A 27,334-nucleotide genomic window follows, 5' to 3' on the forward strand; every position below is an offset into this window, starting at 1 on the left:
GTATTATATAAGTAAAGCATCCAGCTACATTATCCAAATACCTCTGAATATTTTAGAATACAATGAAAAACACTGGCTGAATTATAGGGTTTGGGTTTCTTCACCTTAAAATCTCGCGAGCGAATCACACATAATATTTTTTTTTAATATTCCATCACCTAAAGGAATTACGTAGGCTTTCATGCTAGGAGCCTGATGCAATTATTTTCTATTGTGGTTACTAAAAAAAATACATTCTTCAGGGGTGAAATCTTATTTATATTCATTTGAACATGATTAAACCGGCATGTACACTTTCTGAGGATTGTCAGCAATGACGAATATTCAGCAGATCTCTTTTCCACTGTATCGGAAATTTTTAAGACTCCCGGTTTAGTAAAGGACATTTCCTCCAATCTCAGCGTCATACGTTTCTTAAGTAGCGGAAGCAAGGGTCGAGGTAGTACGTGGTTGGTAGCACGGAACATTTCGTTAGTCGTTTGTTCCCGCACCTATTTTACCCCTTTCTGGAAACCCCAGCGCAAAATATAATAAATACATGTGTATTTGCATTGAAAATATGATTACCGTTTACAATGTTACTTAGGTATTTTGTTACTAAATAGTACTATGATTGATCGTGTGTGACGCAGTGAGTTAATGGATTTCTTGGAAGATTTCCGTCGGTGTAAGGTCGTGAAATCATCTATATATAAATTATATATTTAGATACGTATGCTTATGAAATAGTTGAGTGATATGTCATGTTGAGCGGGCATATAAATATAATTTGGATAGATTCAGAATCACAGTTAATGCATCAGATGCTCTGACAATTCAATGCACGTTGCAATATTTACTTATCGTCTGAAGGTCAATCACGTACCTAAGGACATTAATGTAGATAGTGCCAGTAATCACGTCAGCTGTTGACGTTTTGGGAACAACTTTCATTTCCCCCTCCTCTTTTCAAACGGTAATGTGATGTGTGGGCTGGAGAGTAGTATAAAGGGACTCGCACAAGTACGTTGTTAGTGGCATTCTGGCCCATAGCAGAAATGGATAAAGACACGCTTGTGAGGGTGTTTTCTGTGTTTAGTGTTTGTGTATTGCTGACGTTTCAACAAGTTGGCAGTTTTCATAACTTGTCAAAACAAAAGGGTGGTGACCATTGTTTCTGTAAAGTAAGTTAATGGTACTTAAACACATTATTTATGCTAAGTACCCATTGTATATTTGTCAAATTATTTTACTTTTCCAATTATAGTTGAAAGGACAAATAGATGATTGTAGTTGTAAAGCGGAGACGGTTGATCACTTTAACAACGCCAAAATATACCCTCGTATTAGGAGCCTACTAGTGAAGGACTACTTTCGATTTTATAAGGTAATAGTGTTGTATGTATTAATAAATAATATTCGTGGAATATTTTAATTGGGAGTCACTTGGTCATTTAATGCTGTTTTCAAAAGCCTTCCTGTGATTTTAACAATGAAAACCAACTTTATAATGTATTATTTGAAATTAAATTATATAGCCTCATAGAAAATTAAAATCGTTGCTTTTGAGTTTTATTAGAAAATAAAAAAAACTGCTGATCCTGACGCAATATTGTAATCAAGAGGTCTACACAGGTGAAAACCCAGTTTTGTAAAAATAATTTAATTAGTAAGTTAAGTTTGGTATAAATTCCTGAATTATCTTCCGCGAGGCATTCGCCCTGTAACATTATTTAAACCCAAGCACCCACAACACTTTGGTAGGGACCATGCTAATAATTTTTAATCTTTTCCCGGTATATCTTTTACCTCTAATCGAACGAGTTAAAGCAGCGTAGTTTTTAACTTATATTTCTTAGAAACTGTAAACTTCTCTTCACATGGTAAAAATTAGGGGTTCAATTTCAATTTATGTTGTTCTAAAAATTAGCCAATAATTGTAGTTATAAAAGAGTAGATATGTAGTTAAACGCATAAGGTAACCGAGATGGATGCTAATAGATGTCCAAACTGAACAACATATTTTTTCAATGAGCATGTTAAGGTTTGACATCGGGAGCGTTAAGCATTCAGAATTATTATGCGACAAGAAATTATTGAGAGTTATACTTACATTTAATGTGAATTTGGAAATTGAATTTTCAACTTCTTAAGTAACTTTTTAAATGGGGTATAAACTAAATGTTAGCTACAATCCCAGTTGCATTTTGCTGAAGTTTCATGGGTACAGTTCTACAAAGTAAAATGTTCAACTGCTGTATAATGCAATGAGTAATGTAACTATCTCTCTTTTCTCAGAGATATACTTTCAATATCATATCGTTAACTCTTTCAGGTGAATTTGAAACGCCCATGCCCATTTTGGTCAGATGACAGTCGCTGTGCCATTCGTCATTGTCATGTGGAAAAGTGTCCTGAGGTAAATAACTTCTTTTATACTAAGCATCATTTAGAATATTTATTTTCATCATTGCAGAGTTTTGAGTGAGAAAGATGCAGTTCTTGTTACAACCTTGAAATATATTCAATGAAACTTAAGGGTGGTCATTAGTCGAGTTTAGAGAAGCAACAAATATATGTGTCCTTAACAATTTTTTCCAAACCTTAATTGTTTTGTGAAATTGAAATCCATAAATGTTTCTTATTAAATATACTTCTGTAAATGATGGCATAACTGGATGTATTCCATATAACTCACCTGTAATGCTAGCTGTGCCTGGGCGGTGGAAAGAACATTAAAGAGGCAGCAAAAGAAATATGTTACAGGTATTGCTGCAAAAGGCCCATACATACTAAAGTTAAAATACATCATACTTAATTGTTTCCTTTTTGCGGTAAAAATTAATTTTCAATAATTGAATCTATACTCTGCTGAGGACTCATACCTTCAGCCATTTTACCTTTAGGACTCCAAGGCTAACTTCTGCTAAGCTCTCCATTGACTCTGCTCAGTCAAATTCAATGAAAAATTAATATTAATGAAAATGCAGCACAGTTTCCATAAAGATAGATCCTGCGAGACAAAAGGTGTGCTTTGTGTTCATGATATTCTTATTTTGGGAGAGAGCAATCTTCTAGTGGGCATGATTTTTCTAGATTTTAAGAAAGCCCTCAACAAAGTACCTCCTGGTAAAATACTCACAAAGCTAGATAGATAGATAGATAGTTTTATTCGCCATAGAACAATACATAATTGTATGGGCTTCGTCAAAAATTCAATTACATCAATTGTATACAGGTTCTTAGGAATAATAATGTACATTACATATATGAGTATTAAGGATTTAAAAAAGTTGAATTTCCTACATTGGCTCTTTCTGTGTACTCTTGGACGCTATAAAAAACATTATTTAAAAAGAAATGTTTTAACATTTTTTTGAATTTATTTTCTTGGGGGAGTATTCGTTTTAACTCTTCAGGAAGCCGATTAAACAGTAGTCTTCCTGAAACTTCTGGGGTTTTTTTTTAGTACTGCTACTCTGTAATGGCCATTATGAAGATTTTCCTTGCCCCTGGTGTCGTACTTGTGAACGTCCCTATTTCTGATCAGTGAAGGTGTTTTCGTGCAGGCATACAATATCACATTATACATATATATACTGGGAATGGTCATTATTTTGTGACATTTGAAATACTCCCTGCAGGATTTTCTTGCATTTAGTTTAAATATAACCCTTAACGCACGTTTTTGAAATGTGAGTATTCTATTGATGTTTCCATGTGCTGAACTCCCCCAGCAGACAATGCCATATCGAGCTATGGACTCAAATATACCATGATATACTGGGATTAATACTTCTGTATTACAATAGTTGGCAAGATTTTTTAAAAGGAATAGGGCTGAACATAATTTTTTACTACATTTTTCCATTTGAAACCTCCAGCTTAACTTGTTGTCTATTTCTAAACCCAATAAAGTGGTATGTTCTAACTCAGAAATCAATTGATTTTCTATTTCTACAGAAATATTTGACTGAAGGTCTCTATCACTAAATACCAAGTAAACTGTTTTTCTTGCATTTAGTTGTAAATTATTTACATGCAGCCATTGAGCGACTGAATTCGCCATAGCATACATGTCTATTTCTAATTGAGATGATTTAGTATGACCTGCTATTAGACTTATGTCATCTGCATAGAGCACCACGTTATTATTCTCTGGAGAGATTATAGCTTTTTCAATGTCGTTCACATACACCAGGAAAAGTAAAGGCCCTAATACAGAACCTTGTGGAACACCATATTTAATAGTTTTCATTTTTGATTTGTAGGTAGCACCATTTTTTCTGACAATTTCTACATACTGTTTCCTATTTTCCAAAAAAGATGTAAGCCAATGATGAGCTACTCCCCTAATACCATAATGTTCTAGTTTAGTTAAAAGAATGCTAGATTTTACAGAATCAAAGGCTTTTGATAGATCCATGTTAACCCCTATAACATGCTTTTTATCACTTAAAGCTTGCTCACTTATGCTAGAAGCATATGGCATAGATAAAAATATCCGGGGTTGGATTAAAGTGTGTATTCACCCCCTGCCACACACCCCAGCCGTGGCTTGCTGGGTATATATAAATAAATTCAATCACTTTTCTCCCCAATAGTTCAAGGAAGAAAGGCTGTTTATATTTAATTTCCTTGATCTCCTGCCCGATACCAGTTCTCTCAATTCCATATGAAGTGGCCCTCATATTTTTTTGTGGGCTCTCATAATAGTCACTAATTCATAAGGTGCATTCTTGTTGAGTAGACCTTAAATCCATTCGATTCACTAATTTCTTCCAATTGACTTTCTCCCCTTACAACTAGTGTCAAAATAATTTCATGATTGGATTCATAAATCAAATGACCTGTATACTAAAATTTACTAATGTCACATTCATTTGAAATACATATTTATGTGATAATGCTCGGGGAAATAGTAATATAACTCTGTGACTTTACTAATTCTGTATTTTACATGGGGGTATTCCTCGCTATATTTTTTAAATCTATTTTTAAATTTATTACCTTTTACTTTCCTTTGTCTGTTTTAGGAGGACATACCTGTTGGCCTCAAGATTGAAATAGATGATCGATTCCTTGATCCAGCTGCCAAGGTAGGAAGAAATTGTAGCTATAAAAGTTTACCTGCTGTAATGTCCGCATCACACACTTCTAATTTTTAGTAACATTATACATGGAACTTTGCATAGCGAGTAATTCACATAATGAGCAAAATTATTTGAGGACACATGAAAAGGAGAGGGGAGTTCCTGGAATGATTGTGTGCCTGCTGCTTCAGTTTGTGTTTAGAATTTGTTCCACTCACATCTTCGTGTAGCCAGTGAGCACTTTTTTCCAAACTTGTGTTGAGACACATTGTTTTTGATTTTTATGTGCAAAGCTCAGTCATATGTCGTGCATAGTTTTAAAAATATTCCTGAAGAAAAAGCTGCATGACAGCAAACGTAAAGGAATGAAAATAACCGTAGAAATTAAAAGTAAAATCATTGAAAAGCGATAATGAAGTGTGAGGATTGCTGATTTGATTGTGCATACAATTGACATCAACAATTTGCACTATCCTCAAGAATAAGGACAAAGTTATGGAGATTGATGCTTCAAAGTGAGCGACAAGAATGGCTATGCAATGGTTGTGTAAAATTTTGAAGCATTGATACAAAAGTCTCTGGGCGGATTCCTATTAAAAAAGAATTGGGAAGTTATTGTAAATAATAAACTGCTGACCCCAGTGGTAGCGGGGTAACGTCCTCATCTGCCATTCCAAGGGTCACGGGTTCGATTCCTACCTGGGTGGGTTTTCCTCCACCTAGGGCTTGGGTGTTTGTAAATGTGACCATTGTTAGTAGTTCGATGTAAATTCCAAAGAAACTGTGGGAGACGCTGCAACAGTAACTTTTCACGGAGTCATCCGCTAATGTGCATTTCAATGCAACATTTTCAGAGTGTAAATATCATTCACCTTGACTGGGATCCCAGGCAATGCGAATGATTTTTACACTCTTTACGCTCATTTCCGCTGCTCAGTCAATCAAATAATTTCTTTAGATCCTATCTCAGACTTGGTGCGAAAGACAAAGAGTTGGTGTTTCAATAGGGCGATCATCCATAGAAAATCACTGAATGGAATCTAATGCAACATTTTCAGAGTGTAAATATCATTTGCCTTGACTGGGATCCCTGGCAATGCGAATGATTTTTACACTCTGAAAATGTTGCATTGAAACAGTCAGATGTAAAGGCCAAAATGTGCTGTTTTCGGACTAATGTTGAATAAATAAATAAAAACTAATTATTTGGATTCAGTCTCATTTTCTACAGATAGAGTTACATTCAAGGTTGTTTCCTTTCCCAATAGAAGATGATTTATGATCCTAAACAATGTGTTTATAATTTCCGTTGAATAAACATTGTGCATAATTTTTTTTGCATGGAATGCATTATCATATTTTTCATTAATTTCTGCTGGAAAAATTTTTTGGCTTAACATGTGTTTCGATGCAAGTAAGATTTTGGGATAAATTATGCTCATTTAGTGAGGTACCACTGTATTAGCTATTAAGCTCAAGGGCAAGCCTTCTTCCTTCGAAGCACTTAGCCTTCTTCCTTCTCAAAAACTATTATGGATGGAGAGATGATTATGGAGGAGATAAAAGATACTGTTGTTTCCTCCAGGTGTATATTTGTTAAACTCTCTTTAGCTCTAATAGTCTGTGCGAAATTAATTTGTTAGGGAAGCCGTGTACACGAATATAATATTTTAAATATTTTGCATATACAGTATAGGCATCTTTTATGAACTTAAGATATCCTTTTTTGTGATGGAACCCTAATACTGGTGCCTTATTCTGAATGTGGATTAATTTGAAATGCTTATCCTTTACTTTTTTATTTGCATACCATCTGTAATCTGCAGTGACATTCAAATAGTTCTTTGATTCTTCTTTAATCAGTGCTAGCTTCTTAAACTGCTTCTTCCATTTCACGTGAGCCTATAGTTTCTTCCATGAGTTTTCCTCTATATTGCTCTATTTTCCAGTTAATTTCAGACAGGTATGGCTTTAACAACTTCCTGGAATGACATGTTTTAGATTTCATAATTGCACCAAAGTCTTGATAAAGCAAAATTTATTACTTCCTCCCTGGTCAAAATTTCAGATCATCCCTTAACACTATCCCTCTCAGTCCACATTTCAGAATCCTATCTTGATTGCTGCTCTTAATGTGTTGATTTTTGTGTTTGTTAATTCAATTATGGAATATATTGAACCCCCTGAATAATTCTCCCAATTTTTTTGAAAATATGTGCCACTATCTTTATAATTTTAACATTTTCTGATGTAACATCATTTAAAATGGAGCCATCACATTTCCTTGCCTGGGTGACATGTCTGGTTTTCATTATGGTGCAATGATAACTTTTGATCCCCTACATGATTCCAGCTGAGTGGATATGACAGCTGCAAGTTCCTTAAAATGTAACAATGAGCTCTTGGAAGAAACATAAAAAAGTATGATTTGGTAGGTAGTGGTAGTTTTTATGGGATGCGACCGACAGCTCAGGTCATTTGCGCTATTAGGGATGAATGGGAAAGGAGGAGTGGAGAGAAACCCAGTGTTGGCATTAGCCTACTGTTAATGAGGAAAGGCGCCATGGGGTCCACGTTTAACGTCTCATGCGACGAACATCGTACTCACTCAAAGTGCTCTTTACAAAGCGCCTCAAGTAGGGATCGTAATTCTGCTGAAAAATATTTGTCTCCAGGATTCGAACCTTAGCCCTCTCAGTGGGAAGCGTGTACGTTAGCTATTGCACCATCCCGATCCCCATTTTTGGTAGGAAAACACATTTAAATCAGGCTAACATGTTGATTAGCGCTCACTATTTTTGTTACATCCATTAGAGTAATTAGTATAATTTACGTCTTTCCTGATGACTCTCCTTTACCTTTATAGTATTCAGAAGAAGGGCAAGAGAGTGGATGTGATGAGGATCATGACAAAGAGCTTGGTTATCTGAATAAGACTATTAGGTAAGTGTTTTATATAATATATTCCATGGTATTTAGTGATACAAATTCATAATGTACGTGTGTGGAATTATTCACTTATATTATGTATAATTGAGCTTGGAGATGTTTGCTTGGTTGAAATGGAATTTGCCTTGACTGGATGTGCTTCATTAGTCTCTCTGCATCTATAATATGTAATAGCCATAACCTTACGTAATAAATAATAACCTTAAAATGTCAAAAGTTTGGCATATTCATTCAGTAAAAACTCTTTTGCAATCATCCTCGTGGCCATCCATAGTTGTTTTATTTTATTGTATAGTTTTTTATAGCAAGCAACGAAGACCAAAGACATTTCTGTATGACTTGGATGTGCTGCTAAATAATATTTGATTTTGTAGTAGAATTTTACATGCAGTACTTGTATTAGTCAAATATTTGGTGCAGAATGTGTGTAAATGTATGAAACTGTTTATAATAATTAAATTTTATGGCGAGTGAAAGGATAGGTGGGAATTTGGTCGAACATACTCTTTTGGAAAAATGAGTAACTTTAGTAAGAAATAATAAAATTTCAATCCAATTGAAATTATTTTCTTTTTGTCTATGATACACTCCCATCTAATGTTTTCAATATTTACGTATTGCTAATTATTTTAAATCCTTTGCAACCTACAGCCCAGGATCCTATGAGCATTTCGCAAGATGGAAGGAACATGATGATGCTTTAGATAATTTTTGTGACCGGCATTATGGAGAAGACTCTTCTGGGCAAGCTGAGTATGTTGATCTTTTACTGAATCCAGAGAGGTACACTGGATATCGAGGCTATTCAGCTCATCGCATATGGCGTAGCATCTATCTGGAGAACTGTTTCAGGTAAATGTTCAGATGGAAAAATGTCATTGTGACATTATATGCTTAGCTATGTGCATGTAGGTATATTTCCTACGGTGAAGTTATTACAAAAATGTGTGTGGAGCTAATTTCTGATTCAAAATGATGACTTATGGATTTTGTAGGTGTCTCAACTGGATATTTCCTTTGTAAAACCCCTCTGTACATAAAAAAATGAAACATTCTGATAATCGCTCTAAATGCACAGCATTAAATTATTACATTTTTTGTGGTTGCTTTTTCATAAGAGAAAAACCATGCAGAAGGGCTGAAAATCAAGGCAATGTGAGCTTAAGAGTATTTGATGAATGAATGCTATTAAAAGATATATCTAGTATAACAAGATCTTTATTGCTCTTCCTGAATGTCACCTTTTTGCAGTAAGACTCTGTTAATGTAAAAGTCAAGACTAAGCAGGAATGTCTCCAAAAGATATATTATTTCAGGTAATCTGCTTCACTGCTGTGCTTAGGATAAGATATGCCAGGTACTATATTATGTCATTACCTAAGTTTGCATCGTATTGGGTTTTGTGCTAAAAATTCCTTGAAAAACTGTTAGCATTCATGGTTCATTGGGTTAGGAAGAAGGAGAAATATCTTATTTAGAAAGTTGAAATATTGTAGTAAAAGGGGAGATTAATAGCCCATCTTACTACCATTGCTCTAAACATTAATAATCCATTTCTGACTAATTAAATCCAAGAACAACATTTATAAGAGAAAAGTTATGAAGTAACTACATGTAGGGTATTGTTTCTGGTAACTCCATGTAAAAACATTCAAGTTATTTGACATGTTCGCAGGAAAAATTTATGTGGAACCATGTATGACTTAGGGAAAAGATCTGGCCTGTCTGCCCTTAATATGTGATTTTTAGTGATTATAAGGCCCAGCATGAGGAAAGCTATGACCTATCTATTATCACCAATTTTGGTTTGAACTGTGTGATGGTTTGATGAATGTTTTGTTCTGTTACTGCTGTCTCTTCGATTCTTCACTCATGGAGGTTTGGTGCATCCAGAGAGGTTTATCATTATTTGAGGAAATTAATGTATATAATGTGTCTTTATTAAAATATTTTAACAGAACAACACTATATAAATGAGACACCCTGTCTCAAAATTATATTTCAAGTGGAGATTGAAATTAGGGATGCTTTGCTATCAAGTTAGCCTCTCTTTTTGATCTTTGGAATAAATCATTTACTGAGTTATGCTCAATTTGTTTTTTTGTTCCCAATGTGAACACAATTGGGTTAATTTATGCTCATTAATACAAAAATATTCTATCCATGAAAGTTGGTAGGGTATTTTTTCCTTAATTTTATACATAAATGAATTAATTGCAAATATGTATGGACTTAAATTGTAGTTTTTAAATTATGGAGAATGCATTTATCAGTGATATATTTTTAAAAAATTATTGCACATCTCTTTGGGAAAAAATCATGGTAATGTTTTTTTTCATGGCTGTTAAACCTAACATTTCCCTCAGGTAAAAATGTTACATATCCTTTTATAACATCATTGACTCACATTTTCATCTACAATTTACAAGTGTCTTCCTTTGAAACTACCCAGTCTCCTTGCTTTTTTGCTTTTGAATCAAGTATTTTCCAGTCTCTTTAAGTTTTTTAAGGTACTCATATAGATACCAGTTAAACAATGAAAGTGGTGTAAAGTTTGCTATCTAGAAATCACAAAATCATTATGTCTAAGTTATGTGATAGCTATGTTATTATGATTTTCTATATGCCCTGAGTACCCTATATTTTGGTATAAGAACCGTTGCACTTGTGATTCCCATGAAGTTTTGGTCCAAATATGGAATTTTATAGCTATTAGATTATTATTTGGGGTGTTTCCATTAGGTAACTTAATTGTTACAGGCAATGGCACTTTTAATTTTGTTAAATTGGTTTCAATCCCAGCGAGAAGCTGGATCATTTGTCGTTGAGTTCAAACTGATGGAAGATTGCCAGAGATTCATTTTATGCCATAGGAAAACTATTATTTAATTAATATAGCAAGTGCAGTTTATTTTTCCCATCTTCTTTGGTTATCAAAATGTTTACCATAAGTTAAAGCTGCAAAAGTTGACGGCTTTTAAACTTACTGCATTAACGTTAAATTCAGATCACTGATTTATCCTACCTCAGATGATTTTGCTAATGGTGGTTTTTTTTACATTCTTTTCTCTGATTTCAGGTAAGAAGCACTTCATTCAATTACATATTTTTGCCATCAAAGTAGGTACACAATTGGTTATATATCAATTTGGATAAACCTGATTCATTCACATTTATTTATTCAAGTTATTATTTATCCAGCTTGCTAATGTTTCAGCATTGAAATTACATGGGCACAGCACAAATTCCACTTATATCAAACCATCACTATTGCACTTATTCCTATTACATGTCTTCCAACATGTACAGCCTCTGAAATAAAACAGCTCAGTATCTCCTAGCCCAGCACTTTCAAGCTTGACTCCTTAAGTTAATGTTTCCAAAACTTTGATAATACCTGCAGAAATTAATAACTTCAATCTCGAATGAAAAGGTAGTAAGTACCTAGGGTTTTTCATGTCAATTGGATAATTGTGGATCACTGGTTAATCTTAAATGACAATGTGGCTCATCCAAATTTTTAAAATTTGTGAAATCAACTATATATATCCTATGGTAGTATAATTTAATGCTGAGATTGATTAACTAAGATTTAAAAAAATAATGCTTGTTCATATATATTCATTGGAATATCAGCTGTAGATATTTTTTCCCTAGCCCTGATCACAAAATATTTTATTGGCTAATTCTCCACAGTTAATATTGTTATATGGACTTGAATGATTTTGTACACATATCTATCTATCTATGGTGCATTCTAAAATGCACTATGAAATGTTATCAACTCTCCATTTGCAAACTAATTCCCTTCTGAGGGAATTAAACTCACATATTCCCTATAATAATGTCTTCTTTGTAAAATGAATGACAATTCATTATTTAAATTAGCATTTTGTAAGCATTTAACTTTGTACTTCTAAGTTCTTTTATGTTAAATTATTGTTAGTTTTTTATTGTTCATCATATTTCATGTAATGATCACATAATGGAATCATTATTATCAGAACTTTAGCCATTGAATTATTATAGCAGTATTTACAGTTGTATTTATCAGTTTTCCACCAAAATCATTAATGTTAGGTTAGAATTACATCTGCAATAAAAGTTTATTAATCAGAAGTAAATCGTAGGAGAAGTCATGTGGAATATGTGATGTTAGTTGAGTGTCGAGCTCCAATAAAATTTTATAATTAATATTCTTATAATATATTTATAACCTATGTGTGATATTTTTTATCCTGTGATTTATTTAGCAAAACAAATTAACATCATAAGATCAAAGATACTACTCCAAGTTGATAATTGTATGAGTTGGACTGAGTTTAGGGCTCAGTACAGCATACTCTAATAATAGCCAGGCCTTTATGTAAACTAACTCATTAAATATCCCCACGATACTGTAACAGAAGCCTAATCTTTGTTATTTATATTCAGGAAGCTTTTCATGCGTAGTTTCATCATTCCCATTACAAAACTCCAAGCCTTGTATTTTTATTCATTTCATTTTTTTCCAAATGCTTGTCTGAAAAGGTCCATAGCCAGTGAATCAAACAGCAATCTTTCTCTTACAATTGAATTTGATTCATTGGCAAAATAATTGAAATGCATCAATATTTTTCCTGTTAGAAAGGTTTGGATATAGGAATTTTTAAATTTATATGCACAAACTTGGATTACTGTGCACGAAAAGTCACAAATAACACGCCTGAAAATAAGCCTGGGTAAATGTGCAATCACAAGCAACACTATGATGCTAGTGGAACTGGTGCTAAATGCAAACATGAACAGCTGGCACAATCAATCTGGGAATCCTCTCCTCGTCACCCATCATGCAACATGTTGCTCGCTGAGCGAGTTGTTCATGTTGAGGATGTTTTTGCTCATTATGCGAATGACTCACTATCTGAGGTTACTGTTAAGGGAGGTTCCACTGTGAATGGTTGAATTTGGAAGAAAAATGTTTGACCGAAAGTCATTCGTTTACCACACTTGTTAAAAAAATGAGATGCTATGTATGCATTTTAAGAGATTTTTAAAAAAGGGAAAGATAGTTATCATATTCATTCTTCATGTGTTTTTTCTCTTTTATTTAATTTTACCACTTTCTTCTAGTGTATAATATTCATATATACTAAACATATATTATTTGAATAGGAAAGAGCATCACAACAATTGTGTTTTGCTTATCCTCAGTTATATTCAGAATTGCAGCCTATATTCAATAACTGTTTCTATCAGTGTTAATATATTATGTTGATATTTTAAAGGTACGCTTCTCTGCTGATTATCCAACTCTCCACCTTTTCCGAATGAATAATTAAAACAGTGGTTTAAAAGGATTAGTTTGATAATCTAACCATTCCAATAAATTTCATTGTATGTGCTTTTTTGGCTTCTGAGATATAATTCACCCTGATTGACTAGCTGAAACCAGTGCGCAATTAATGTGAAACAAAGATATAAACGAAAAGAATATCTGCATGTAATTTTGAATATAATTTCATCCAAAGCTGCTCGAAACTAAATATGTGCATTAACTATACACGTTTCATGTACCATGTTTGTATTTAATTGTTCTGTTTTGATACTATTTAATAGCAAAGCTCAAATTTTGTAAGTAATAAAATCAAATAAACCACAAGTGATTTCCTTTAGTTGAATTATAGTATTAATATTGGTATCAGTGAAACTGGCATATATATCTGTTTACATAGTTGATACTATTTTAACAGCTTATATTATTTAATGTTTCAACTTTGTCATTGTCTGTTTCAGGCCTAAAAACAGCTATGGTTCATTTATCCAATCATCAAAACTTGAAGGTTTGTATAACTTGTTTCACATTTCATTTTACCTGCAGTGTAGAATTACTATAGTAATTTTCACTCTTCTTTGTAGTGCATTGTGGGTAAAATATCATCAATTTCTCCCTTGCAAATGCTAAACAGTAATTTTCCTTGTGATATTATTGTTGAAAACTTCTACGTTAGTATTTTAATCGTTCATTTGTTTCCCAGTGTCAATTCATGCAACATGTCTTTTACTTGAAAAAAAAAGGAAAAATTGGTTGATAATAAATAATGCAATTGTGCAAAGTAACATTGAAGATGTTTGTGATTAAGTGTAATTTGAATTGAATTTAATTTGCTGTGTACAGTATTGTATTTTTTTAAGATGTAAATCATTTTAAGATTTATTTGTAATTTTATTATGTATATGTTATGCTAAAGTGGATTCCTTTGCAGGTCTTTGTTTGGAGAAGAGAGCATTCTACAGAGCGGTATCTGGGTTGCACAGCAGCATAAATATTCACCTTTGTTCTTTATATCTCTTCCCGGGTAAGTTTCCTAGTATTTACTATAAACAGTATAAGTTTGTTTGTTATAGGCACCTAAAGCATAGTTCTTCTGGGGGCTTCTAATTACCTACTTTTCTTACTTATTATTTATTAATTTTTTAATGTACTTTCATTGTTTGTGTGTGTGTATAATGTACAGGTATATCAAGCTAGAGCTAGCAAACAAAAACACAGAAACATACAAAAAAGAAATAAACTCCCACATTTTCAGTGGTCAAGCCACCTTTCTCAAGGAAGAGAAGGAAGGAACTCCTGTGTGTGTGTATATGAAAAAAAACACACATGAGAGGGGTTTGAAAGATTCTTAGAATCACCGTCAGATGTCAGCGCTAGCACGAGGTGCTCGTGAAGTAATGGGTATTCCTTTATGAGTAAACACATAATGCATCCGTGCTCTGAGAAACAATTAAATTAACAGCATAAACATAATTGGTGGCGACTTCAACCTCCCTGGTATAGATTGGGACAACAATATCGTTAAATCTGGGACCCGCGATCGCGAATCTTGCAATTCCATGATAAAATTGGTTCAAAGAAACTCCCTCCATCAAGCAGTACGCATGCCCACCCGTGGAAAGAACATATTGGATCTATTTCTTACAAACACACCTGAACGTATTATTAGTGTATCAACTGATGAGGGCTTGAGTGACCATAAAGCAATTAATGTCCACTTGGACATAGAAATAAAAATGATTGTTAAACCAAAAAGAAAAATTTATAATTACCATAAAGCAGACTTAGAATCTTTTGCCAATCAATTAAACTCTTCACTACCCGAGTTCAAAACCCGCTTAAATCATGTCAACGTGGAAGAAACTTGGACAGAATTTGTCAATATCATGCAAAAAGGAATCGTAGATTTCATACCTATAAAATACGTTAAAGCAAATCGCGACCCCAGGTGGTACAATAAAGACGTTAGAAAAGCCCTTCGAAAGCAGAGAATGCTACACTCTAGGGTAAAGAGGGCAGGCGTGAACACATCATCCCCTGAGAATAAACAATTATGGGACACATATAGATCCTCTAAAATTGAAACCAAAACACAATTACGTAGCGCTTTACTGGACTTTAAACGCAAAGTACTTTGCGAGCACTTGGACACTGACCCCAAAGCTTTCTGGTCATATGTTAGGGAAGTAAATGGGAGTAAACAAACCGTGGCTTGCTTAAGGGATTGTAGCAATATAATTCATACAGACAGCGAGGGTAAAGCTAACATCCTAAATTCATTCTTCCAAAGCGTTTTCTCGAATGATGTTGCCACCGCATATCTCCAAGAAACAATACATACTCCACCCATGGAAAAAATAACAGTGGACCAACAAGGAATTCTAAAATTGCTTAACGAGATTAAACCCAACAAATCCCCGGGTCCCGAAAATATACCAGCTAGGGTGATAAAACATTTAGCTCCAAACATTGCCCCGTACCTTGAGTTTATACGAGGGTCATCCGGAAAGTAGTACCCGTTCGTGAAATAAAGACACAAAAGTAAATATTAACAAACATAAAAAATTTTATTTGAAAGAGGATACTTTAAACTACTTCTCAACATAATCTCCAAGCAAATTAAGGCATTTGTCATAACGTGTGACAAGTTTCTGTATTCCTGCTGCATAGTCCTTCGCCGCCAGCTCATTGAGATACGCGAGGGACCCATCTTGCACAAATTTTTGCATAATGCAGATGGTGTTTAACAATTTCATGAACAATTGTTCGAGAAACATTGGGAAAATGCTCACAGATGTCATCAATTGTGACGCGCCGATCGTTCCTCACGAATTCGTCAACTGAGCTCACCAGTTGGTCTGTAATGACAGACGGTCTCCCCGAACGCTCATCGTCGTGTGTGTTCCCCCTCCCCATGTTGAAGTTGCGACACCACCGCCGAACAGACGACTCGTCCATTACATTGTCTCCATACACCTCCTTTAATTGGCGATGAATATCACATGGGCGAACGTTTCTTGCATTGAGGAATTTAATCACTGCCCTCACTTCACAACTGGCGGCGTTCTCAATTTTTTTAAACATTGTAAACAATCACAGAAACAACACAGGCAATGCTAGCGTCACGCAACTTGGCTCAGAGAAGGCAGACAAGCCACTGAAGCTATCTGACCTCGTCCAGCGGCTACTCGCGTCGTCAGCACTTCATGCGGCACGAACGGGTACTACTTTCCGGATGACCCTCGTATTTAAAAAATCCCTCACAGAGTGCAAAGTACCTAAGATTTGGAAAACCGCGCAAATAACGCCTATTTTTAAAGGTGGTGACAGGGAGGATCCCAGTAATTACAGACCTATATCTCTCACTTCTGTTGCAAAATCTTAGAGCACATAATTGTCAGTTCAATAATGAGACACCTTGACAATATTAACTTTTTAAGTGACAATCAACACAGATTCAGGATAACCCGCTCCTGCGAGACCCAATTAGGATTATTTACACATGATTTACTTGTATCTGGTGAGAGAGGTAGGCAAGTGGATGCCATCTTCTTAGATTTTCAAAAGGCATTTGATAAGGTCCCACATGGTAAACTCATTCATAAATTAAAGGTCGCGGGTATAAACAAGGGCGCCATAAGTTGGCTTAAAGATTTTCTTTCAGAGCGGGAACAGAGGGTAGTCCTTGATGGCGCTAGTTCCGGCAGCGTTTGAGTCACGTCGGGGGTACCTCAGGGAAGTGTGATCGGGCCGTTGCTTTTCTTGATTTTTGTTAACGATTTGAACCGCGAAGTGAAAAGTAAAATTAGGATGTTCGCGGATGACACGGTGATCTTATCGGGAGATATCTGGGGATGAGGATCGTTTTATTCTAGAGCAGGATTTAGATTGCATTACTAAATGGTGTTCTTACAGGGGATTGACTCTAAATTATAATAAATGTTCAGTGGTAAATTTCTTTAAAAGATCAACGGGATTTGCTTACAAATTAGCTGGAGATGACCTAGCAGTAGTTGATACGGTAAAATACCTAGGTGTCACATTCACAAAAGACTTAACTTGGGGGATTCACATACGTAAAGTCTGCGGTCAAGCATATAAAAAATTGGGATTCATTAGATGCATTGTCGGCATAAGTGACTCGAAGGTCAAGGAACGCTGTTACCACGCTCTTGTAAGGCCTCATTTAGAATACGCATGCAGCGTGTGGGATCCGAGTGAAAAAGGTCTCATTCGGGAAATTGAGAAGGTTCAACGCCGGGCAGCCCGTTTTGTAAAAAATTCCTACGATAAAACACAAAGCGTCACCGAAATGCTCATGGATTTGGGGTGGGAATCATTGGCTGAGAGACGATTCAATGCAAGATTGAAATTATTAAATAAATTTAGATCCGCATGTTTCAGCACCGAGGTCTCGCAAATTATTCGTACTCCTACATACATTATTCGCTTGGATCATGCATGTAAAATTCGGGAAATAGATGCCAGAACTAGCCGACTCAAGGACTCCTTCTTCCCATGGACAATACGGGATAGCAACTGCAGGGTTATAGATAGCAAAAATTCCACTTGCCACCCTCAGCGTCTAAAAAATAATTAGTTGTATTTAAATGCATGCTCTTCCACTAACCTTATGTGTTTTTCTATAATAACCCATTCTTTCCGAATGACCTCATTCATGTTCTGTTCATCTGTTTTTAAGTTTCCCTTTCAATCCCTCGTCCCTCTCCGCGGGGGCAAATTCCTGCTACCTGCAACGTTGGGTCACATTCCCTGCCTTTTAGAGACTCTTTGGGGGTAGAGTGTTTCGTGGTGCATTTTCATGTGGTGTTTCAATTTCTTGCTTGTTGTGTCCTGGCTTCTGTGTTGTAGGATGGCTTTCGTGCTGCATCATGGGGTGCAGTTTTTTAGTTGTTTTGCGGTATATGTGTTTGCATGAGTATTGGATGAAGGGATTTTTGCATGAGTGTGTACGCTGCTGTGGGTGTAATTTTCCGTGTTGTTTTTTTGCATGTGGTATTTTTCCTTTTTACGGTTGGTGACCTAACACCCCCCGCCACACGCCCTTGCGGCGTATTATGTAGATGTAGATGAGAAGAGATCAGTGGTACAGATGCATCTCTGTTGTTCTCGTGAAGTGATTTGTGAAGATGGAAAAAAATTAGATACGAGCAGTGATTAAATACTTCGTAAAGAAAGGTATGAAAGCAAAGGAAATTCATGCCAACTTTCAAAACACTCTGAGGGACTCTGCTCTTTCATACTCAACTGTTGCCCAGTGAACAAACAATTTTAAGTTTGGTAGGGGCAGTTTAGATGATGATCCTTGTAGTGGTCAGCCAAAAGGTGACACCTCCCCAGAAATGATTGCAAAGGGCATAAAATGGTCACGGAGGGTCTGAAATGCGATGAATTGCTGAATTTGTCGGGATGTCATCTGAAAGGGCGTATCACATTTTAAGGATGGCATTGTACGTGAGAAAATTATTTGCCAGATGAATGTCGCAGCTCTTGATGCAGGATCACAAACACATCAGAATGGAAATTTTTTCGAACAATGTTTGACCCATTTTGAGAGCAACCAACAAGATTTTCTGCACCAGTTTGTGACCACAGATGGGTCCTTGGGTCCACTACTATACCCCAGAGACAAAACAGCAGTCAAAGCAGTGGAAACATGTTGATTCACCACCACCAAAGAAAGCAAAGGCAATGTGGTCCGCAGGAAAGGTGATGGCTTCAGTTTTCTGGGATGTGAAAGGAATTCTGCGGATAGATTATCTTCCCATACATAAAATGATTACTGGAAAATACTGCACTAACCTCCTGGACTAACTAAAGCAAAAGATAATTGAAAAAAGGCCAGGTTTGGCAAGGAAGAAAGCTGTCTTTCATCAAGACAAGGCTAGTCCATGCACAAGTATTGTTGCCTTGGCAAAAATACGTGAACTAAGATACGAATTGTTACCACACCTGCCTTATTCACCTGATTTGGCTCCATCAGCTTTCTATCTCTTCCCCAAACTCTAAATTTTCCATGGTGGATGGAGATTCTCTTCAAACAAAGAACATATAGCCAAAGTAGACAAGTATTTTGCAAGCCTAAAGGAATCTAGTTTTTGAATTGGGATCAAGACATTACAACTTTGCTGGACCAAGTGCATTAGCATAGAGGGAGACCACATTGAAAAATAAAAAAGTTTCACTGAGTTAAGTTGTTTATTTCTCTTCCATCCCTAGAACTTTTCAAAAATATAATAAATATATCAAAATATAAAGGGGTCGCGGCAGTCCAGGGGAAGAGTGTTGGAGTACTGACTGGAGGCCCCTTGTTCAATTCCTGGGTACACCTCTGGAATGCACCCTCAGCTCCACCCAAGTTGTGTGTGATTTTTTGAGTACCAGGTCTGCCTGGGAAACCATAACCGGCACAGGGTAAGGTACTGGCCCCTGTACCCTGGTGTGTGAATTTCACATGTCAGCAGGCTTAGTATTAGGTGAACTCATATCATTACCTACCAAACCAACCTAGATTACTGTGTTTATGGTTTATGTAAAAAACAGGCTTTATTACAAATGTGTGTGTATCAGGATTAGAGTGTTTTTAGAAAATAGTTTTTGTTAATTTATATAAAAGTGAAAGTAGTACCATTGTATTCTTATAAGTTAACCTTTTTTTTATTTTGAGTACCTCTTGAATTTGAAAAATTCCAGTCACTGGAAGCAGTAATTGAAATATTAATTGTTTAATGAAATTAATTTAAAAAAAGACCTGAGTACATACTTAGTAATTTATGTTTATATTTCCTCGCCATGATTTTAAAAATTATTTTCAATAACTTTTGTCAGGTGTTCAACAGCCTGGTCTTGAGTCAGGTGCTGGGACTTGGGGTCCAAACTTGGCAGAATTTCAAAACCGCTTTAGTCCTGAAACTACAGGAGGGGAAGGGCCGCATTGGCTTCGTAACCTTTATTTTGTGTACCTGCTTGAGGTAAGAACTGTGTATTTTTGGTATTATTTGGCATAATAAGATTTTTCATGGGATGCTATGCAGTTTAGCCTCTGTTCATTGAATTGATAAAAAGTGATAGTGAAATAGACTCCATTTGAGAAGTCGTGTGAGGTATTGTACTTTATAGATTTTTTGTATTTTTGCACAATTTAGCAAGGGAAGCCAATGTCTCACACAGACTGGCTCCGCATAATGATTTGCCGAAAACATCAATTTACACAGGTGGCCAGGTACACATTGAAATCTGGGACAACCACCTTGTCTTTATGACCTTTGCAGTGTCTTGGTCCACAATTGAAATAAATCATTGCTGCAATTATATTTGTATGGGCTTACACAAGGGGCTGTGTGAAAATTCTCAGCAATTTCATTACTGTGGATGGTGAGATATTGGAGGCACTTCTTATTATTGGACATCTAATAGAGAAATATTGAATTTGGAAGATGTTAGGATGTATGACATATTTTTTATCTAATATTTGCCATAGTTATTGCTACATTACTATTAAATGAGTACTTTTGAGCTAACTTGACTTATATTGCTCGCAAAAAATAAGCAGGTTATAGTCCCTAGAACTGTGATCTGTAATGGTGATGTAGTGGTAGCCAGTGGTGATGAGTCACTACCAGTAATATAACTTTGCCTGTAGCCACCATCCTGATTCTGTAACCTTGAAAGGTAATATTCTTTGCCCCGAAGAGATGTGAAACATCATCATTTGTGTAATTCGTCTTATCCCATCACTAATCAATATGGCATTGATGAGCTGAATTTCCTGGAATAAATGAAATGTGAACATTAGTTGTTCATTATGTATAGATATACTCATACATGAAATCTGACAGTTTGTCTCATAGTATATAATGTCTAATCATTATAATTTTCATTGAAACTTACTAAATTTAGAGAGAAGAATTTGACACAATGGGCAAAATCAAGTTTTCAAGTGATAACCTTGTCAAGTTATTTGGAGAAATGAAAAAAATAGCAGCATATTTACCCGTTCATTGGAGCTAGCATAATGAAAAATATAAGCCACAGACCAAACTGAGTATAACTAGTTTTTGTTTCATTTCCATCTTTTTGGGAAATGTCATTAATTATATTAATTTCATGACAGTACTGTGTGTTCGTCATGAATTTTGAGCAATCTAGAAAATTTAATTTGCCCAATTGTTATTCCTGTACAACTGTATGAAGTATTATTTATTAAGTGCCATTTTATTCAGTTTTTTTATGACATTGTTTGGATAAAAAATTTAAAAAATAATGTATATACTTGCATACTTTTGCATACAAACATATGTGCTATGGGTCAACTAAATACTTCGGCTAATATATTTTGGCTACATATGAAATTTACTTATACACTGTGATCTGCTTTATTCTGGCCATTCGTCTTCTGTTGTCATTCCAGACATATACATTGTTTCAATTACCAATAATATATTTGTGTGTATGTTTTGGCTATTATTCCCAGCTCACCTCACTGTCAACGGTGAATAGACAAAAACGTGAAATCTGACAGTGTTGATTGCTAGCACTAGAAAATTGTGCTTGCAGAGAAAAACAAATTTCATGTTTTCTGGACACTTTATTTGATTTCTACAGAAATTGTGAAACAAAAAGATATGGTTATCTTTTTGTTTCATATTATAATTAATATAATAAATTCATTTTATAATTGTTGTAAGATAATTATGAAATTAATTTAATTATTAAAAAATGTATATTTAAAAAACTAACAATCATGCATGTTCTGATGAAATTTATCTCTTCAGTCAATTTGTGAGTTTGAATCCAGATTCACCGTAAAAATACGAGCCAGAGTGAAGTGTCAAAGTGAAGTCAAATATGAACCAGAATAGTCAATTCAATAAAACCACCATAGGTCAGCAGACTTGTTGAACTAGCAATTGTGCAGTAGTGGCATATTAATAAGAATTTAGTTATACTTAAGCCAAACTATCATGCCAACCTTTGAATTAACCAGCCAACTTCCTAAGTAAATTGTATATCATAGAACTTCTAATTATGGTAAGTATGTAAATGGGTTTTGGAAAAATCATTTTGAGTTTCAATGTGAAGGATCAATGTAAATGTAATTATACTATTGAATGACTCATGAAATTACGATTAGTGAAATTGTTACCGTTTCTCTTTTCCCTACTCAAGTCTTGTTTATTACTTTTGACAATCAGGATAGTATACCTTATGCGTAAGGTTAAAAAAAATGACGTGGAATTCCTGAAATTGTGGCTTCTAGTAAATGATTCTGTATGTATTGGATTCATTCTGTTGAATTTTGTTGTCAAATTGTGGCATTGATGGTCAAGATTTTTGTGATGAATGTTATCAAAGTGTCAGTTATTTAATTGGTTGCTGTTTTAACAGTAGCCACTTTGAGTGGTTTGAGATGATGTGCTACTTCATATGAGTTTTAAGGATTTGGTTACCTACATCATTTGCACAATGAGGAGCAATTTTTCATTTATGGTATTTTTGTTGTGTGTCACAGCTTCGCGCGTTGGCCAAGGCATCACCCTTACTTCTTCATGAAGATTATTTTACTGGAGTAGAAGAAGAAGATAGTGCAGTTAAAGAAGCCATTGCTGATATCCTTAGAGTCATAAGGTGAGATAATTTTTGACCTGGGAGTATACTTAAACATTGGAGGCTTCTATGTATTAATTGTAAATCTTGCTCATGCCCAAAAGGAAGCGGTCAGACTGCAACAATCATTTTCCACATGGTTTCTTCACCACAATGACTTTTATCATATGATAACCATGGTGGTCGTTTATTGGGAAAGTCTGGGCATTTTCCAAGACAGAAACAAATGAGAAAATTCAGCATTTTATTTTATGGAATCTTGTGAATAATCTGTAGTCAAAAATCTCTTAATAATACCTGTAACTGTGTGCTTCTTGAAGACAAAGATCTCTATTGGGATATTTAATGTAATTCTTCTACACTCTTGTATTTTCTAATTTTGAGTTTATATTTAGGTACAAATTGCAATGTAATAAAGAAAAAATAGGTCGGTACTAAAAATTGTTGTGGTAGAAAAAAAGGGAGGAAAAATATGGGAAAGGAATGTGGAAATTCAAGTGGGGCTGGATTCCTAATGCAAATTTGAATTAAAGTAATGGTGACAGTTCTTTGATTAACATTAATTGTATTAGAATCAAAAGTGTGTACTAGTATTTTTACTGAGAAATTTATTTTACTAGCTATGAATATCATGAAGTCTTCCACCGGGTCAGGGGTTCCATATTGGCCGACGGCACATGAATCGCCAGCACCCCAATATATCCTTCACAATGGAATTGGAAATCGACAGCAAACTCCCTTAATCCCTTAAGCACTTCGGACCAATCACAAGTGGCATGACCCGAGAGTGCAAGTATATAAGACGGCCAAATACAGAGTGGCAATCATCTACCCTGAGGATGATGCATTAGTCGGGCATCGAAAAATTCGCTAATATGGAACCCCTGACCCGGTGGAAGACCGAAGAAAACTTCATGAAGAAAAAACGCCGGGAAAGCACCAGATCTTACTTAAGCTATAAATATGATCTAGCTCATCTACAATTTAGTCTGCTCCCTGGTTTTACATGGATTTCAAAACATGGAAAACAATATGTGAAATTGTGAATGTCTTTGATGAAGTCATAAAGTTGTAAGTTTGAAATAAACTACAAATAATAATCTTTAAAGTACGTGTGAGTATTTCTGTAGTGAAATGTAAGTATAAATTACTCTAAATATTATGAGATTTTTGATGTGATCATTTTTGATGAAATCCAGTCTTATAGTGCTTATAATGAAATTATTAAATTTCTTAACCATTATTTGGACAAGGAAAGTTCTTCTTCCACTCTACAACCCTCCTTTTAACTGTTAACTAAATATGTTCTCTTTATCTAATTTTTGAATTACGAGTAAAATATGCGTTAGTGAAAATATTCAGAAAAATATTTGTGGAGCAGGATAATAAGCTAAATGATTGTAATACATGTGCATACATGTAAGGTGTTCCTTCTCATTTTAGTCTGTAATTTTGTGACTCTGTTTTGAGCTGATGTTGTAATTGCGACTCCGTTTTTCAGCTCCTTCCCCGACCATTTCAATGAAAGCTCTATGTTCATGACAAGTCCTCGTGATGCCAATAGTGTTTGGGATCAGAATCAGGCCAACAAACTGAAAGCTGAATTTCGTGAACACTTCCGTAACATTTCAAGGATTATGGACTGTGTTGGCTGTGACAAGTGCAAACTCTGGGGAAAACTACAGGTATGCTTGTTGTATAGTTATTCATGAATGACATAATGACATATTTTAATTACTAATTGTTTTGGAGGCATCAATGGAAATTATCTATCTAACCATTTCTTTGTTCTTGACATTCATTCAATTCTCAGATAACCTCTTCATTTTCTCTTACTTCTTATATTTTCTTCTCTCAGCATTTTCTTTTTGTTCTTCTATTCCATTAATCTTCTCAGGAGACTTTATTCTATGAGAGCGTTTATTCCCATTTTATGTTTTAATTTTTACAACATATCAAGTTTGTGTTTTCATTTTTACTAACAACTTCTCTCTTCCATCTAATCATAACATCCCTTTGGTAATTCATTCTACTTACACGCTTCCAATCATTTTTCTGTCTCTAAGAGGATTCTTCCTATCATTCTTCTGCCTTTTTGACATTTTTCAGTCTTAAATAAATTCAAATTTTTTTATAAAAGTTTGTATAAAAAATAAGTTCAAAATGAAATAAGTTGACTACATTTTATTATGATTTGTATACCATTGGTTAAATATCTCTTAATAATCAATGTGTACCCCTGCATTGAGTTCTTTTAGGATTCTGCTTGAAATTTAACTCTGGGCAGTGTATTAAGGACTTAGTTCTGCACGTTTAGCATTATTTAAGAGTTTTTGGTACATTTATAATTATTACATACCAATCCTTAAGCTCTTATATTTTGGGTCACGGAACGGGAGTGATTTCAATTCCTTATTGGTTTAAATGGTTGGAAGGTAAAAAAAGATGCAGAGCTATGTGCCCAGTTTGTTAGTTTCTATGAGTAATAAGTAGATATTGCTGAATGTAAATGGATTCTTACAATTGTATTTTAGGTTCATGGCTTAGGAACTGCACTCAAGATACTCTTTTCTAGTCGTATAGATGACAGGGTAATGCATAAAGAATCAGGTCACTCTCCTGAGGACTTCCAACTCACACGAAGTGAAATTGTGGCACTGTTCAATGCATTTGGAAGGTAAGATGATTCTAATGATGTGAAAAGTGTGCATGGAAATTATCAATCCTTTGAATATAAATATTCATGAGTAAATTTTATTTCTATTTCTTTCAGGCTATCAACGAGCATTTATGAGCTTGAAGAATTTCGTAAGATGATGAGGTAGCATTACTATTTTTCCAGTTATTTATGTGTAGATAGTGAAACTCCATTTTTTAAAAAATCTATCAGGAAAAAGATTTTGCTTCTTAATTGTTGTTTAATTACATCAGTCATTTTTGTACAGTGATTTTAACATCTCCATGACATTGTTCCTTTTATTACTTGCGTAGCCATAGCTCAAAAGAAATGCACATCACATGTTTATTTAGCAGTTCCTCAGACCTGTGTATTTTGAGACTTCATGTTTTTGTCATGAAAGAATTATGTTGACATGTTACCCGAGCCATGTTGAGTTTCAATCAATTTCTTTGATATATCAACAGTGGGATTATTCTGAGATAACATCAATATCAATTTTTTTTAAATTTTATCCATTGTTTTAAATGGTAAAAAAATATATTATTATGTTGGGTGAAAACTGGTATAAGCATACGGTGCTGTAAAGAGTATGGGACAGCCAACTATGTCGTGACTCATTGTTGATACATGTTTGAGATTTGAACACAGTGATTACCAGGAATGGTATAGCCTGGTTTGTTTTAACTTACCATTGCTGCTGCTATATTGTACATTTAGATCCGTAATCTAGGTCAAGTTGGCTATGTGCATTATGTATCATGTCTTAAAATATATATGTATCATGAGTCACTGGCCATAGAGTCAATTATTGTGACTAACCAACATCGGGTGCTTGACTCTATAAAACTGTGATTTGAAAAATTTGAAGGTAATGGTTGTTATGATAATGTTGATTAATGCCATATTAAAACTGAAAAAAATATTTATTTGACAAAAATGATCTCTTGGAAAGCACTTAAAATTGATACTGATTCCGATTTTTCTTGACTTCTATTAGATTAATGTGATCAAAATGTGTGTAATATTGAAACCACTGTTCCGATTTATCATTTCAATCATGTTTTTGACTAATGAAAAAAATTTAAAGGTCAAGGAATCATACTTTTGATTACAATTTATTAATATTTTCTTGTCTTAAATGAAATATTCACATTAGTCGGTGTAATTATGTTACATACATTAGTTGGTGTAATCATGTTACATTAAAATTGTTACTCGAGTTTACTTAATTGACAATCTATTTAAGATGATGTGACCAGACAAATGTTTTTAGCTGGCAGTTTGTTGTTGTTCACAGGTGATTGATTTAAATTATTTATGGTATTATATTTGTTGTTTTTGGGACCATTGTTTTGTGTGATCACCAATATGAGGTGGCTTTACTCTTGCCTGTTTATTAAAATGTACTTCTCAGGTGATTGTAGCACTGCATGTTATGCATATTTATACATTTTCTGCTATTTTTGAGTTATTATTATTTTTTGAGAAAATGAATGCTACCAATGATACACTTTCTTTTTTTCTTATTTTTGGTAATATGAACTAGAAATGATATTAGTATTTGAAAACAAATGAATTGGGAGAATTGTGCATGAAGAGGATGTTGAGAAACAAAATTAATTTCTTGACTAATTAGTTATCATTTAAATACTTTGAAGGATGAAGGTATATATAAAGTTTTTTTGAAAAGGA

General features: G+C 34.5%; 1 protein-coding gene across 1 annotated transcript; it reads left to right on the top strand.

Moving 5' to 3' along the window:
• Positions 1-496: 496 nt before the first annotated feature.
• Positions 497-27,334, top strand: Ero1L (endoplasmic reticulum oxidoreductin-1-like protein). The gene is made up of 13 exons (XM_071598753.1): positions 497-1,163; positions 1,247-1,366; positions 2,315-2,398; positions 5,016-5,078; positions 7,939-8,015; positions 8,673-8,873; positions 13,797-13,843; positions 14,267-14,359; positions 20,185-20,327; positions 22,868-22,983; positions 24,464-24,647; positions 25,497-25,639; positions 25,736-27,334. Exons 1-13 carry the CDS (start codon positions 1,038-1,040, stop codon positions 25,785-25,787), a joined length of 1,449 nt encoding a protein of 482 aa, XP_071454854.1. The 5' UTR covers positions 497-1,037; the 3' UTR covers positions 25,788-27,334.

This window comes from Hetaerina americana, unplaced genomic scaffold (assembly GCF_022747635.1).
Source record: "Hetaerina americana unplaced genomic scaffold, ioHetAmer1.1.p SCAF_10, whole genome shotgun sequence".
In the NCBI taxonomy this organism is placed as follows: domain Eukaryota; kingdom Metazoa; phylum Arthropoda; class Insecta; order Odonata; family Calopterygidae; genus Hetaerina; species Hetaerina americana.